The sequence below is a fragment of the Oryzias latipes genome, chromosome 3 (genome assembly GCF_053564925.1).
Source record: "Oryzias latipes strain Hd-rR chromosome 3, Olatipes_Hd-rR_3.1".
NCBI lineage: Eukaryota > Metazoa > Chordata > Actinopteri > Beloniformes > Adrianichthyidae > Oryzias > Oryzias latipes.
This window is the reverse complement of record NC_136239.1, coordinates 8,225,829-8,242,252: the sequence shown is the minus strand read 5'-3', so window position 1 is coordinate 8,242,252 and position 16,424 is coordinate 8,225,829. Positions and strand designations below refer to the sequence as shown.

The window sequence follows — 16,424 nt, the reverse complement described above, 5'->3', positions numbered from 1 at the left end:
AGTGCACCCTAGCTACCCCAGCTTCAACTTCTAGCAGCCTAATAAAAACAAATTGTTATCGTTATTAATTTTAATTTAAACACATTCACATTAAGTTAAATAATCTCTGAATACTAACTAATCTGATAATAAGCCTGTCCAAAGAGGAATGTTTTCAGTCTAACTTTCAATGTAGAAACTGAGTCGGCCTCTCTTACATGAGCTGGGAGCTTATTCCATAAAACAGGGGCTTGGTGGCTAAATACTCTACCTCCAACTGTACTTTTATTAACTCTAGGAACCACAAGCAGTCCTGCATTTTGTGAGCGAAGTGTTCTGTTTGGGTGGTAAGGGACTATGAGGTCCTTAATATAGGACGGGGCCAGTCCATGTAAGGCCTTATAGGTTAACAGGAGGATTTTGAACTTGATTCTAGAATCAACTGGGAACCAATGGAGCGAAACTAACACAGGAGTGATGTTATCTCTTCTGCTAGTTCATGCTAACAATTACTTACAGTAATCCAGCCTCGACGTAAAAAATGCATGGATGAGTTTTTCAGCATCACTCTTAGAAAGTAGATTTCTGATCTTAGCAATATTCCGCAGGTGAAAAAAGGCAGTTCTACACGCCTGAGATATGTGAGCCTTAAATGATAAATCTTGGTCAAACAAAACCCCAAGGTTTCTAACTGTGGAATTGGGGGCTATACTTATGGCATCCAGGGAGACTATCTGAGCAGACAGAGCATCTCTGAGGTTTTTAGGACCAAGTATAATGACCTCAGTTTTTTCTGGGTTCAAGAGGAGGTAATTAATTGTCATCCAGGTCTTGATGTCACTGATGCAGGCATTCAGTTTCTCTATATTGTCATTCTGGTCAGGTTTCATGGATAAATACAACTGCGTATCGTCGGCATAACAATGAAAATTAATGCTGTGTTTCCTGATTACGTTTCCTAAGGGTAGCATGTAAATCATAAACAGGAGGGGTCCTAAAACTGAGCCCTGTGGGACTCCATAGTTAACTCGAGTGCACTGAGAGGAATGTCCATTTACATTAACGAACTGATATCTATCGGATAGATAGGATTTAAACCACTGGAGAGCAGATCCTCTGATCCCTCTAATCTATGGAGTAAAATACTGTGGTCGATAGTGTCAAAGGCTGCACTGAGGTCTAACTGGACCAGAATAGAAAGTAGTCCCTTTTCTGTAACCAATAACAAGTCATTAGAGACTCTAACTAGAGCAGTTTCCGTGCTGTGGTGAGGTCTAAACCCCGACTGAAAGTCTTCAAAGTGGCTGTTGTCCTGTAGGTGGCAGTAAAGCTGCTTAACTTCAACTCTTTCTAGGATTTTAGAAATAAAGGGGAGGTTTAATATTGGTCTATAGTTGGCCAAGTTGCTAGGATCCAAACTGGGCTTTTTCAGAAGAGGTTTAACAACTGCATATTTAAAAGACTGTGGCACGTAACCCGTTTCACGAGAGGTATTTATCATCGTTAATATGGAATCATTAATTAGGGGAAAGGTTTCTTTAAAAAGTCTAGTGGGAATTGGGTCTAACAGACAGGTTGAGGATTTGGAGGACGTAATAATTGATGCTATTTCCACTTGATCCACAATAGTGAAGCACTCTAATGTTACAGAGGTTTCTATGGATGCCTCCACTTCTACCATCTCAGCCTGCTCTGGGCTGATATTAGGAATAACTTGATTCAACTTATGTCTAATATTTGAGATTTTACTATCGAAAAATGTAAGAAAATCATCAGAGCTGAGAGAAACAGGAACATGTGGTTCTACTGAGCTCTGACTGCGAGTTAATTTAGTAATAGTGCTAAAAAGAAATCTTGGATTATTTCCATTCTCTGAAATTAAGGTTTAATAGTACTGGGTTCTAGCTCTAGAGAGCTTTCAGAGCTTTTTTATAATTTAATAGGCTATGTTTCCAGGTATTCAGAGACTGCTCTGAGCCGGAGCTGCACCATTCTCTTTCCAACTTATGGGTGTCTTGTTTAAGAGAACGTGTTTCAGCATTAAACCACGGTGCTACTCGGTTTTTTCTGACTCTCTGAGGAACACAGAGCAGGGTGACTGTCCACACATCAGCTGGCCCCAAGGGAGGAAGGGTGGAGCAGAACCAGATGCTGAGCATGCGGTGGTGACGACACAAGGATCGCTGTTTCCGGACCAAGCGAATTGATAAGAGAAAGGAGCCACAGATGCTGCATAAAATAGACCAATGACAAGTAAAATGTCCACAGTTGAGACAGGTCCAACGATGAACCAATCCAAACCCTGGTTAAACTATCGAATGTACACAGCAGCCTCAACAGAAAAGAAACAAAACAGAGAGCCACCATAATAAAGCCAGCATCGAATGATGGCCAATATTCACATCTGGCTCCTAAATAACACACAGCAACAGAGAAAAACACCAAAAGCCACAAAAAATTCAGCCAGCATGAGAAACCCGTCCAGACGACAACCGCCAGCCCTCACAACCACGGAAAAGAGCCCACAATCCCCAAAAGGATACCCAAAAGATGCAGAGCCACACAGCAGAAACCGAACCAGGTGCATATCATTACATTCAAGAAAAAGAACTGCAATTTCCAAGGTCCTCAGGGGCGTGACGTCACCGATGACCGGGTGGAGCAGAGCCTCGGAAAAGCCTCAGCACAGAAAAATTACAGGAAGAGGACAGCATGGCACGCTCACCATTGGGATTCCGATGATCACAGCATTCAAGAAGGCCCAGACATCTCCCGATCGATCCCCGCTGACAACTGGAACACTACAGGACGCCCACCCCGCAGATGTACGGCAGAGACGCGTCCGCAGCGGTGCCGAAAGACGCGCAGGGAGCCGCGACACTGCCTGCTGAACAGCCGCAAAAGGAAGGGCAGACGCAGAGAAGACGGACGCCCCCACATCAGAAGAAGGGGGACCAATGAGTCTGAAAAAGAACGGGGGGAAGACATATGACGCTGAAAAAGAGAGAAGGAGAACAGCGAGCATGGAGAACCGGCGACGAACGCAAGGGAAGAGAGGAAAAACTGCACACCTGGACTTAAATAGGACGCTGAACAGGTGAGTTGATTAACTAAACCGCCCTAGGGAGGAGTAGTCGAAGTAAACACACTGCTTGAGTAGTCTGCCTGAAATGCTCCCAAGGTCGCTCACTTCTTCAAGATGATCAAGTGGAAATTAAATATGTGTGCAAACAAACAAGTAAACAGGAACTAATGTTAAATCCATTTACATTTTAGTTTCCTAAAGTTCTGCCCACTGTTGTTTGTCCACATCCAAATAATCCAAAGGAATTTAATCAATTAATTTAGAAAGGATTGTATCATGGTTTAGGGCAATTCGATTTGATTCGATTAACAACCTGCCTCAGATGGATCGGTCTGGTAGGATAAATGGATTAATCGTTACACGCCTAATAATTACAGTATTATTTGGAGGGTCGTACAGGGAACGCAGGTATTTCTTACAGTTCCCTTGAGGCTTGTGTAGCCACCTTACCATTTTTGCCCCCACTGACCTGTTTTCGACCGTGAGAGTTTAGGTAAACCCATACAGGTCTGCCTATATTTTTCTCAAAGACAACTCATTTTCACCCACAAGGGTAGCTTTGACTAAGATATTTGTGAAAGCTGTGTCACACAGCAACTTTGTACATTTTGCGCATTTTCAACGTATGAGATGAGTCTTTGTGGTACATGCGTGATACATGTTATTCATGAGTGTTTCCTGCGTTCGTCAATCTGACGTGATAAGATGTCAGTTGGGGGTTTTAGCCCACAGATCGTTATGTGAATCGGTTAGAGCTGTTCAAAATTTTTGGTCAGTTAAAAATGATACAGTTTATGCGTATTTTACTTAGTTTATACAAAATTTTAACATAAATATTAGACAAATGTACGTTATTTTTGCGAGAACCATATGCAAATTTTTGGCTCTTTAGAATCGTTCCCCTGTGTCCACCAATGTATAACATTTATATCGCCTACACGGAACACATATCGCTTTTCAATTACGTAATTGACACACGAATCAGTAATGAATTGCATATAAACAGCGCAATAATCACGCACGGTTCATGTTTTGTGTTAATTTAAGTGTTCTTTGTGTGGTTTATTCATACTTACTGTGGTTTTGACGTGGTTCATTTGTGATGCATCTGTGATATTTCCCATAAAGACAACAACTTTTCTCACTTTTTCCACGTGTATTCACATATAACCAATTTTCATCCATGCAAGATGCGCAAAATGTACGCAGTGGCTGTGTGACATGGCCTTAAGAGCCAACATTTTTGAAAAACTGCAATAGCAAGCATTCAGTCTGGAACTGTTGCATAAGTGTCTGTAGGGGTTCAAAATGCCTACATTGCTCTGATAACAGCCTTTAGATCTTCTGTGCTCCTGGTTCTGCTGTCCTACAGGAGAAACTGGATAGCAGGTTGGGTTTCTTTGCAGCAGAGAGTTCAAAAGAAAGAAACATAGAATTAACAATAACATTTATTTATTTATTGACTCATATGTTATACATTTCATGATAGAATAGCGATATATATTATTATTGGCAAAGATACTATAATCCAATTGCATTTCTATAGATAAATAGAAAAACTGAGGTAGGGCCTCAAAGATTGATGATTGTGAAAAATAAATAAATGCATTTCACATTTATGATATATTCATCTGTTCTATTGTTTTTTACACATCACTCATTTTGAAACATATTTGAAACATAATATCTACTCTCAATTTTTTTAATCAAATGACTGTCATGGGCTGTTGGAGGCACATATCTATATCCATAGGCAGCAGTGCCTCATGTAAAACACACAGAAATATATGACATTACTCAAGTAATTAGAAATTTATCCTATGCATTCATAGGTCCCACAGTAAGGTGCCAAAAAGACACAACAGACATAACAATAGGAATACTATTTTTACATGAGATAGACAGCTATGCTGTGGTGTTATTTTTGAAGTACACATAATATTCTACCATTAGAGGACATCTATAAGGCCAATGGTTACCTGAAGGTGTTTTGTAACGTATTGGCACACACTGACGTACATTTATTATATGAATGGCAGTATCTCAACCTCCTATACGCTGATGACACATTCCTGTTTTTATATAGTTTATATTTAATGTTATTACGATAAGGTCATGTAGAATACTCTTTCTTTGGTTACTACACTGTCCATAGGTTAATTGCAGACCAAGAGAAATGCAAGTTTATTTATTTTTTTCTTTTCCTCTTGTGCAAATGGACAACAGCAACCTTCTGTTTCTCAACTTTAGGAAGAACATAACGTTCTCTAAAGTAAACATGCACCAGCTTATACTATCAAGAGAAAAAATATATTTATATATGGACACTGACTGACAGCAACACAAATTGCACATGCAAGCTTTTTATCTGGTGCATTTAATGAAGCAGAAAGGTATTAATTAAACCTAGAGCTTTATTTACTTAGCTATTTCTTTCTTTAGTTTTCTCACTCCAAAAAAGGGAAATCCCGATAAATAAGGAAACACGGTGCCGTGAAACATTCAGCTTTGTAGCTGCTGCCCTAAATAAATTCTTTAAAATTATTCAGGGCATGAAGGCGTTTAGCATTTTAGTGTTCCAGCAAAGAACAATACATTTGTTTTATTATTTTAAGCTTTAAAACCACAAACTACACTCACAGCAAAAATATTTGTTTGTTTTGGAGCGGATCGTTGTTTGAAGTTTGCACTTTTTGACTTCTCAAAGAAGACAGACGACGGTGTGTTTGACGGAGACATTCGAGGAAATAGTGCTTGACGATCCTTTACATTTCATCCTACATTCTACTCTGAGACGGGCCATGCACATGTTTGATTGAATGAAATTCAGCTATACAGAGACAATCACACGCACACAAGCATACACAGACATCCATAATTATCACAATTGAACAATTACAGTGAAACATCTTTAAAGAAACACAGTGTAGCAAGCATTTAACAATTTAACATCAGGATATTTGTGCTCATAAATTGATTATGTGTTGTTTTCAAACAACCCAACACCTAAATCAGACCTGTGCTGTCTTCAGGCAAAGGTTATGAAAAGACATGGCTTTGAGAGAGAGAGAGAGATCCTTAAACGTCTGTCAGCTGTTACAATAGAAACACTCCATGATACCTGCTGAGTTAAAAGCCTAATCAGGCCAATTGGGACCTTGATAAAATACAGATGGAAGATGTCAATGAGCAGAAGAAACTTAAGGCTTCAGAGCGGATGCTTGCTGTTAAGTTGAAGATAATAGTTTTTTTAAAGTAGAGACAAGGCTGACCACCACTGGGGAAAAAAACAGCAGTTGACTTTTATAACCTAAAAAGGTTGAGTCTGAACACATCATGACTAATAAGGAAACTGTTCCCTAAATTAGAGTTAAATGCCTGGTTTTAGTGGACAGAAGAGTGTGGAGAGGGAAAGGGAAAAAATGCACATTTTGTGCCAATGAAACACATATTGCAAAAATCAAAGAAAGTTGCAAAATTCATTTTTTCACCATTAACCTTTCACATCATCCACTTGGCCCATTCACATTTCCTTTGTAAGTCACAGAGAGTTAAAACTAAGCACTTAAGCATTGAGTCCTCAGCAAGAAGTATCTACATTGTACTCCTATGCAACGCTTTACCACAGCTTTTGTTGTCATTTAGCTTCAAAGGCGGCACTGTTAAGGTCTCTTTGCAGCAGATGCTGCTGTTCTTGCAACAAGCTCAGTAGTCCGACGGAGTATACCTGAGACCCTGTTTCCAGGAGGACACACGGAGAAGCATGAGTGATGAGGATGATGAGACAAAGCAATGCCCAGAGCTCTACCACAAGCTACAAGAGACAAAACACACTTTTCGGCAGAGAGGGGAGTCATTTTGTCATCTGATCTTCATCTGCTCAAACATGGCAATGGCAGACGGAGAGTCTTCTGTACTAAAAGAGTGCATTTGACAAAAGTATAGGGTAGCAAGTAATGCTTAATTTTGATAAATACGTTACATATAAATAATTTCTTCTCTGTTCAGAACAAGAAATGACACAGAATGAGTATAGTGTTAAATATTTGAGGTTAATCTAATATGATGTCAAATGCATGTCACAGATGGCTTTAGAAGATCACAACCCCAAGGACTAGAACTATGCATCCAAAGTAAGTGCACAGGGAGTAACTACAGGGTTAATTCTAAGACTTGAAAGGGTTGGGTTAGCAGTGTCCAACACTAAAAAGACTGAACTCTACATTTTAAATAATACAACAGTAACACAAGTTAATATTTAGATGGAGCAGGTGTTGCACACTGCCCCTCAGGTTTGCAGAGGAATACAGATTTTAGTACTGTCAAGTCTTCAGAGGTTAAAAGATGTCTAGTGAAAGGGGATGTCTGAATGCATTTGAACTCTACTGGGACGTTGGAGGCACATTTCGCAGATCTTGTAATCTGTTTTTGACAAAGCAAGAGCCACTGAGTAGCAGCTGACATGACTATACATATATATACTGCAATATAGAAACAAAATTTGATAATAGAGCATACTTTAAAACTTTTTCTACGATTATCTATATAATTTATGTTGCAATAGTTGTCTCTAACAGGTGGAACTGATTTCCAACAATGTCTTAAAGCATTTTTCTCTTTTTTTATTTTTCCGGGACTCTTTTTTTTCTTCTCTTTCCTGCTTACTCCAACACAATTCATTATGTCTACACACAAATATGCAATGCACACATACGCACAGAAACACACACAACTCTACTGGGAGCAGCTATAGTGAGTCTTATATTGCAAGTGCAGTCTGAGCTGTCATTTTATGACACAATTTTTCTTTCGGAATAAGGTTCTCTGGGAAGGATTCTGGAGTAATCAGCGGACATATGTGGGAGGCAAAGAAAGCCTATTAACTGAGTACGAAGCAGCAGCAGAGAGGCAGGCTTCACTTGGTCAGCCACTCCTCCCTGAGAGAAGACAGGCAATTGCAAAAATGGAAAGGAAAAGGAAAGGGATCCTGTGTCCGCATTTGTAAGAAAAGGCAGAAGACGGGGAAGCAAACAGTGAGGCGTACAAACAAGACCAAAGAGCAAAAAGGAGTGGGGGCGACAAGGACAAAGGCATCCACCTTCTCCAAGTAATTACTGAAATGGTCAGACGTAGTGGTTAAAATGCTGGCAGGATCGCTGCTACTGGTAAGAAGTAAGATGGAAGTCCTTTGGGGGCAGCTTGAGACCCAGAGAGCTGGTACCGAGGGGATCGGTCATGTTCTTGTAGCGATCCCCTCTGTGCTTCATCAGGAAAGGACCCCAATCAGGCTGAGGGGAGCAGACCAACTTCAAGCGCTGCAGGATAAAACACACAGTAATTTGTTAGATGCCAGGCCTACATAAACGCTTAACCCTTGTGCTATCCAAGGCACTTCATGGCTACAAAAAACAAAATCCTCACTCATTAAAGTCTTTTTGCAAATTGCTTCCATCGTAACCCTTGTGCTATCCTAGGCACTTTAACATTGGGAGTTGGGTCATCTAGACCCCACAAGACAGTGCACTGAACCGTTTTTCTTCAATGATTTGTGATCTTCACTGGTGTCCATGCATTACCTGAAATCCTCTCCACCTTTATCCACCTTTGGCATGGTAGGGATAACATGTCAATGTAAGGGTGGGGTCATAGGATAGCACAAGGGTTAAACATGACTGTTCCTTGTGGGGCACACTGAACCACTCTCCAGATTTGCCTAATCATTCATGTTTGAACTACCAAGTATGACAAAGACCCACTACAATTGTCTTTAGAGCTGTTTTAAAGGGGGTATCAGAGGTTTTTTGAGTATGATTATGGTCTTTTTAGCCAAGATAAAAAAAACGTGTTGTTTTATAGGACATAGTTTCTGCAGAGCGGCAGGAGTTCATCAGAGATTTGCCTCTGAGTTGTGGAGGGGACTGTTGGGGCAGAGCAACCCTGCCCATCTTCCCCTCGCCTTGGATGAGAGCTCTCTGTTTACACGCTCTCTTAGCCTACTCAAACCCCCAACCTAACATTACTGGTACAACAAAAATGTTGAGCAATATTTGAGCTATCCAGCCGCAAGGACGAGGATCTAGTCGTCTAGAAGTGGATGCATCAGAATGGAGCAGAGCAGGGAGCTTGTGGTCTGACCAGTGAATTTTCTACATCACAAATACGCTCTTTTTCAAACTGCATTGTTTCGTTTGCTTCTGATTCACAACAATTTGAATAAACAAAATACTCAGAAATGCAATTCTGAGCTTAATTCTCTCTATATATGTCCTCCATCAGAAAATACCACAAGGACATGTTAAAAAGGTGGGTCTTTAAAACAGCTTGTCATTTGATTTCTCTCAAAATTTTTCAAGTTTTCCCCTTTTGGTCTTTTGTCACTGATTTGTGATGCCATTACAACTGTGGACTACTTTTACACTTTTGTTATATTAGCAGTTACAGTAACCCTTGTGCTATCCTAGGCACTTTAACATTGGGAGTTGGGTCATCTAGACCCACTAGACAGTACACTGAAACTTTTTTCTTTAATGATTTGTGAAGCTCACTGGTGTCCATGGATTACATGAAATTTTTCCACCTTTATCCACCTTTGTCATGGTAGGAATAACACACTAATGTAAGGGTGGGGTCATCTAAGATAGCACAATTAAGAACTTACTTATGTGTTCCTGTTGCTTTATCTCACAGAAGCACACTACAAAACAACGCTAGAAAAATAATATTAAAAATAAAACAAATTTCATCCTAAAACACTTTATATAAATTCACACACAATTACACAAAGAAAATCGACTTGAAAATAAAGACTAAAGTTTGGTTCGTTGGAAAGAGAGGCAATGAATACTGAATCCATCTGATACCTGTGGGATTAGTTAATTGACACAAAATCACAGATGACAATATGGCGTTAGGGAATTTGCTCATCGCAAACACTGTTAAGTTAATATTTACTATGTGAACTGGACTGAGTGAGGGTGGCATCATCCATAGAAAACAACTCTAACTAGACCTGCACAATAAATCGACAATTTATCGTTATCTCAATTTTAACTGTGCAATATGCATATCGCAGGTATCAGATCAGTGTAAATTGCAATAAATGGTTACCTTAGATGTGCTAAAACAATCATCTAGCAGCTTGAATTATTTAACAAATCAAATAAATCTATTATGCATTTGACCAGTCGGATGGACCCTTTACATTGTTGACCAGTCAGATAGAGCCTGTTTATGTAAGATGTTTGCCTCCTATGTACGTAGACAAGGGTCATTGGGAGTCTAATTTAAATTAAACTGTTTCAGTGAAATTACGTTTTTGGTTGGTTTGCTTTTTGTTCATGTATCGCAAGTTATATCATCATCGCAGTAATAATCACTAATATCGCAAATCACAAGTTTTCCTCATATCCTGCAGCCCTAACTCCAGCCAAATAAGTTCATTCAATTGCCAGTTTTCTGTGATATGGACATTGTCGTGTTGGAACCAGAACTCATCAGTAAATAGCGATTGGTCTGACTCAATCTATGTCAATATTTCTATGGCAACCACATTCACCAATCAGGAGTATGCTTGTTGGAAGTCCACACCCCTTTAAAGTTGGCTCACGTGAATCTGTCAACCAAACATGTTGGACGTTCAACATGAGACCACATATTTTTACTGAGGCACATGATTGGTTGGTTTATAACTTGAATAACTTGCAATACGGAAAAAAATGTGTGAAAAAATTCATATTATCAAGAACATGGTATCAACAAAAAAAAGGTATCAGATCAAGAATGGTTATTTTAACCGATAGAATGACTGAGTAATAGCTGTTTGTTACTCTAAAGAAGTCTATGGGATTTTTAGCTTTTGGGAGCAGCAGGTGTTTCCTGTTTGGAATGCCAGGGGGGCGAGGGGTCACTCAGTCCAGTTCTCTTATACAGTCATTGGGAACTAACTAAGACACAGATACTTGTCATTTTGAAGAGGAAAATAAAATAAATTAGGACGACAAAATCAGATCAACTCTACTGTTTGCAGCTCCTTTTATTTTTCAAAACAACCTCCACTTTACGTTTTTTTTCCTCTAAAGGCCTGTTCACACCGGGACGAATTTCGCCGGCGATTTTCGTCGACGTTTAACGCCTCGTGACTAAACAAAGGGCACCAATGTGAGTGTGCACACCGAGGCGAAAAAACGGCACGCGCCAAAGCGTCAAAAAAAAAAAACGCCTCGGGTTCGTTTTTTTTTTTCGACGCGTCGCGTCGAAATCTATTCGACCAATGAGAATGGCGCTTTTGCACACGTGTCTGGAGCTTATGAAGTTACAGTAAAACACAACTTGGGGGCGCTCAAACACAAAACTGCCTTGCTGAGCACACATACCAGCGAAGAAGATAGACGCCAAGTAGCGTCTACACTGCCGCAAAGAAATAATGACGGATATTCTTAAATATCCCCTTACCAAGTACCAGTTGGAGCTACTGATGCTTGAAATATTCATGTTTTCTTTGTATGATTCTGACAAGCGCGTAAATACTTGCTCTCTTCTTCTGAGTGAAAAGCGACTTTAAGAATCGTAAAGTTGCGCAGCGCCACCTTGTGTACAGGAGTATTTCTGTTTACATTAAGCGCCATCTAATGTCAGGGAAGGAAATTGCATGTTCGCTCGGCTCATCGTCAGCGAAAATCGCCTGGGTGTGAACACAAAAGACGTGGCGAAAAACGCTGGCGAATAACGCCTGGCGAATATTCGTCCCGGTGTGTACGGGCCTTAATGCCGTCTTCTCTTGTAACTTTAAAATGATATATTTTTAAAGTAGTCATTGTCTCTTATTTGAATAAAAATAAAGCTTTGATGAAAAAAAATTGTAGTCAAGTAAAAGCATAGAACTGTAATTATAGAGTCTGAGAATGATCCCTGATTGAGTGTGCTGTCTGAGACGGTAAGGAAGCAAATTTTTCTGACAAAGAGCCACAATCTTAATCAGTCATTAATCAAAGCATTTAAAGGAGCAGTAAGACCTACAGAATTGCTTCCAAGTTATTCCTCCTGCCTGTGGTCTGTCTCTCCACAATACTGAGAGACAGAACAAAAGAGGCATTTCTTATAAAGTGTAAGTCTGCGAGGACGACAGTATTGGAATTTGCGTTGCAGTGCTTTGTTTTGTAGGAAATATCACCTCGCCTATGGTGCCTGGTGCCAGGTACATCTTGATGAGGAACATGATGGGGATCCAGATCACAGAGCAGATGACCATGAGCCACCCCATAATCATGGACCAGGTGGGGTAGGTGTAGTCTTCATAAGTCATCACCTTCCACTGATACAGACTGAGTCCCAGGATGCCCTGCATACATCCAAAAGATAAAAATCAATTCAGTTATTTCTTTTCCCTTTCAAAATGCAACAAGCTGCACTTCAGTGGCATAAAAATGAGCAAAACGCCGCTGTACTTCAGGTTTAGCTCTAAATCGGTTTAGAAAGCTCATCTCTGTAAAAGTTGTTTCCTACTGTAAACAGCCACTGCTCTGAGAACAAACAGGCTCAAGGTAATGACAAAATGTACGAGGAAATGCAAACTACTGTGTTGAGTTCCATGTGACTGCAACTATAAGACTAATGAAGAAAATGTACAAAAACAACCCATAAGGCAGGCAGCGCATTATAGAATCAGATCATTCCTGAATATCCTCCAGGTATTGAAAACAGGAGTTCTGTAACTGAATACAAGCTAGTAAAATCCCTTATCTGAAATAATGAAACCATCTTCAGTTATCTCTTTACAAAAAAAAAAAAAGAATCCCACAGTAGATTTTTACAGCATGCATGTGGAACACTTTTTTTTAGAACAAAAACTGATTACTGCAAAATAATAGTTAAATTTAATTTGCAGTTGTGTGTGTACTGATTCGCAGAAAAATAATAATAGGTTTTGTGTCAATTAATAATAGCTTGTATTCACTATATATGTAATAAAATAATAAATGCTCTACTTTGGTTACAAAAAACAATTATGATGATATTGATGTGAAGAATTTAGACAAAAAGTAGGGCGGTGAATTGGCAAGAGGCAATTGCCTGAATGGGGCTTTAAGAGGTGCTTCAAATATGAAATAACTTTCTTCCACAGAGTGAAGTGGAAAACAAGAGTAAAACGCTGCACCACATGTTCGCTTATAAAAAATGAACTGAAAATCGTTTGGGCAGCTTTTGAAATCGATACAAGTATCGCCAAATGAAATATCACAATATTTCACAGAACTGATTTTTTTCCTACACACTTAACTAAAAAGAGACAAAAAGAGCACAACAGACAGTGGTTAACCCCCCCGAAAGTAGTGAGATGACCAGCAGAGCTAACTGCTGCTCCATTTATTGTGGTCACCTCTGCTCTAGAAATGCAGCCGTTTCCTTTACAACTGCAAACATAACACTGTCAAGCACTGGCATGCTGGTGGAGCTGCTGCCCTGAACGGCAAGGACAAATGAGTGTCTGTTATACAGAAATTGTGTTTCATGGGAATGCATGTGACTGCTTGAAACAGATAAAAACGATGTCACCCTCAGCCTTGGGGCCTAAATATATCTGCTTGATAATCTGGACCGACAGACTTCCATGTGTAATGCAGAGGCAACCATAAACAACTTGAAAATTGGTGGCAAGACAGAGCAAGGAAGGAGGAAATCGCTTTTGCTTTCAGAGAAAGAGGGTCAACTCTGCTCTTTCTGTACAGCAAATAAATAGACTTAAAACCAAAATAGCAAAACTGACAAATTACAAACAGCCGCAGTCACCAGCTGATGAGAAATGTAATGAGACCAGCAAAAAAATAAACACACACCGTCAGGATGGTTGGAGTCACAAAGGCCCAGCACAGTCTCCAGAATCGGTTGGGCTGAAAACCAATCATCATTTCAATGTCCGCACAAAACCTCTGCAGACCTGCACCAGTGGAAGACAGGAGAAGAGGAGGAGGAAAATAAAGAAAAGAGAAAAATGAGTGATTGAAAGAAAGTGAAGGCACAGTAAATAACCTAGCTTTAATACAGTCCCTTTAAAAAGGTATCCACAGATTGCATCCATCTCTGGATATGTGTGTGTGTGAGAGTGAGATGGGGGCGGGGGCATCGGAATCTGTCATTCCTGAGCTATTGTGAGCGAGCAGATGGCTTCATTCCTGCGCCTTTATTGACTGATAACAGTGAGTGACATGAAGAGGCAGAGTCACACAATCATTTCAATATGTCATCTGTACTCATGCTCTGACAAACTGCAGAGGAGCCGGTTGCCTTGCCTCTTGGAAACAGCGTGCTGATGTGCAGCTGAGCCCTGCCTTAATAATGCAACACAACAGAGACCCCTGCCGATCACAAAGGACATTACAAGTGAGCTCTAATTGACAATTCCAGAAAACAATTGCAGTCTTTCTTTTGTTAATGTTTATTGGTACAACCCAGTGGGTGGCAAGCATTTAAAAATGGCAAAAAAGACTAGATACATTTGTACAGAGCTTTTCTTCACCTTCTGGCTGGTAAAAGCACCATTCTCCCCAGGTTTCTTCATCCTATTTTCTCCTGTCTTTAGCTATTTTTTCCCATTAGCACTTCAGATTGTAAGGGGATTGAACCACTTACTTTTTGCAGACAGCTGCCCTGGCTCTTCAGAAACAACTTCTATAGTTATGCTTGTCAAAAAGAAGATCCATCTAAGAAATGAATAGCCTATGATTGTCTGAAACTAGTAAAAACAACAACTTTTGGGATTGGTTAGTTTTATTTCTCTTTTTAACAGATTTTTTTCTATAAATTGGTGCAAATTTTTAAGGACATGGATAATTCTGAGATCATTTTCCCTTTGCAACTCTAAATATTGATCTACATTATACGTAGTGAGTGAAAGACAAGACCATTGAGAGTGAAAAAAGGGGCTATTTGCTGAAATACTTACCATAAAGATAGGAAATTCCCAAAAGCTCAAAGATGGCAATAATGACCAGAGAATAGGAAGCAGCAAACGTGTCCACCAGCTGCAGCATGTACATCCCATTCTGCAACAGTACAACACAATAAAGACCATCTCCACCTCACTCTTTGCCTTTACCGCTGTAATGTCTATCTCTCATTTGCTGCTTTTGGAGAAGTTCCAAAGTTCATGCATGTTTAATGCTTGTGTCGTACCTCTGTGATCATAGGAAAACCCAGAATGAAAAAGGAGGCACAGCAGATCAGCGTGAAGACCGGCTTGTGTTTCCTCAAGTACTTGGGGAACTCATCTGAGACAGATGTTACGATGGTCTCAATGGTGGCAAACTGTAATAGAGCACAGCAGAGGACAGAATGAAGGAAAGCAAGAGGACTCGAATTTACTCCTAGCATATCAAAGCAACTTGATAGACTTGGTGGAACATCCAGTGAGAACTGGTGGCTTATGCTCTGCAACAGTAAATATAGATAAGGTGTCAATGAAGGTTCTCATTCTTTCAGGTGACGTTGTTATGAAGTAACTGGACTTGAAGTCTTCTTTCTTTAAAACATTTCACCACTCATCCAAGACTGATAAGGCCAAAGGACTTTCCCCCTTTTACACCGGAGCTTTAGCTCCAGTGTTGACATTCTTTTGACCACCTTAGCTCTTCCACCATTTACGCAATTAGTTCTTACATATTACTTCCAGCAGATTCTAAAGCGGGGAAGAGAAGCCTCGAGCTGATATGCAACACATTTACAAAAGTGAAGTGTTTACGCAATTAACATAAATGAGCTGATTCCGTCACAGAGAAAAGCATTCTCGTGGCTATGCATAACGACAAAAAGCCGCATTTCTCCGCATCAGAATCACTTTGTTCACGTAAACAGTTAAAAATCTATGGTACGTGAAAGAGTGTGTGTTATTCAGGTATCTTCGGCGGCAACATCTTTGGTGTTAAAGGGTTTGCTCAGATGCCATGACACGACTTCAAGAAATAGACAAAGCAAAGAAATGTAAGGTGTAAAAGAAATGCTCTCTAAAAAGGGGAGTGTTCAAGAGCCTTTGACAGAAGAGAAGGATCTCCTGCTCTGATTCCTCTACCCTGGAGGAACCCCAAATGAACAGTGGGTCTTTGCAGAGATGGCAAACTGAATATCACATCTGGTGGCAGTGCAATGGGCTATTATGCTTGCTGAATTAACTAAAGGGTTAATTCAGCAGGGTGCAGCTGATTTGCAGGTTTGATTCCTGACTTATGTGCTGAAGTGTCGAAGTGTCTTAGGGCAAGACACACAACCCCACTTTGCATCTGGTGGTTGTAGGTACGCGCCAATGTAGGGCGTGCATCAGTGTGTGAATGAGTTTGTGAAAAGTGAGTGGGACTATGGCTGTAAATCACTT

General features: G+C 40.1%; 1 protein-coding gene across 1 annotated transcript in view; it reads right to left on the bottom strand.

The window, feature by feature from the left end:
• Window positions 1-4,499: 4,499 nt before the first annotated feature.
• The window catches only part of slc6a5 (solute carrier family 6 member 5), a 28,912-nt gene continuing 16,987 nt past the window's right edge, over window positions 4,500-16,424 (bottom strand). Inside the window, exons 12-16 of the mRNA XM_011487398.4 lie at window positions 15,233-15,364; window positions 15,003-15,102; window positions 13,897-13,997; window positions 12,234-12,401; window positions 4,500-8,379 (exon numbers count right to left, since the gene is read on the bottom strand). Of these exons, the coding sequence (XP_011485700.2) occupies window positions 8,224-8,379; window positions 12,234-12,401; window positions 13,897-13,997; window positions 15,003-15,102; window positions 15,233-15,364 (657 nt within the window). The 3' untranslated portion in view covers window positions 4,500-8,223. The remainder of the gene's footprint in view (window positions 8,380-12,233; window positions 12,402-13,896; window positions 13,998-15,002; window positions 15,103-15,232; window positions 15,365-16,424) is intronic.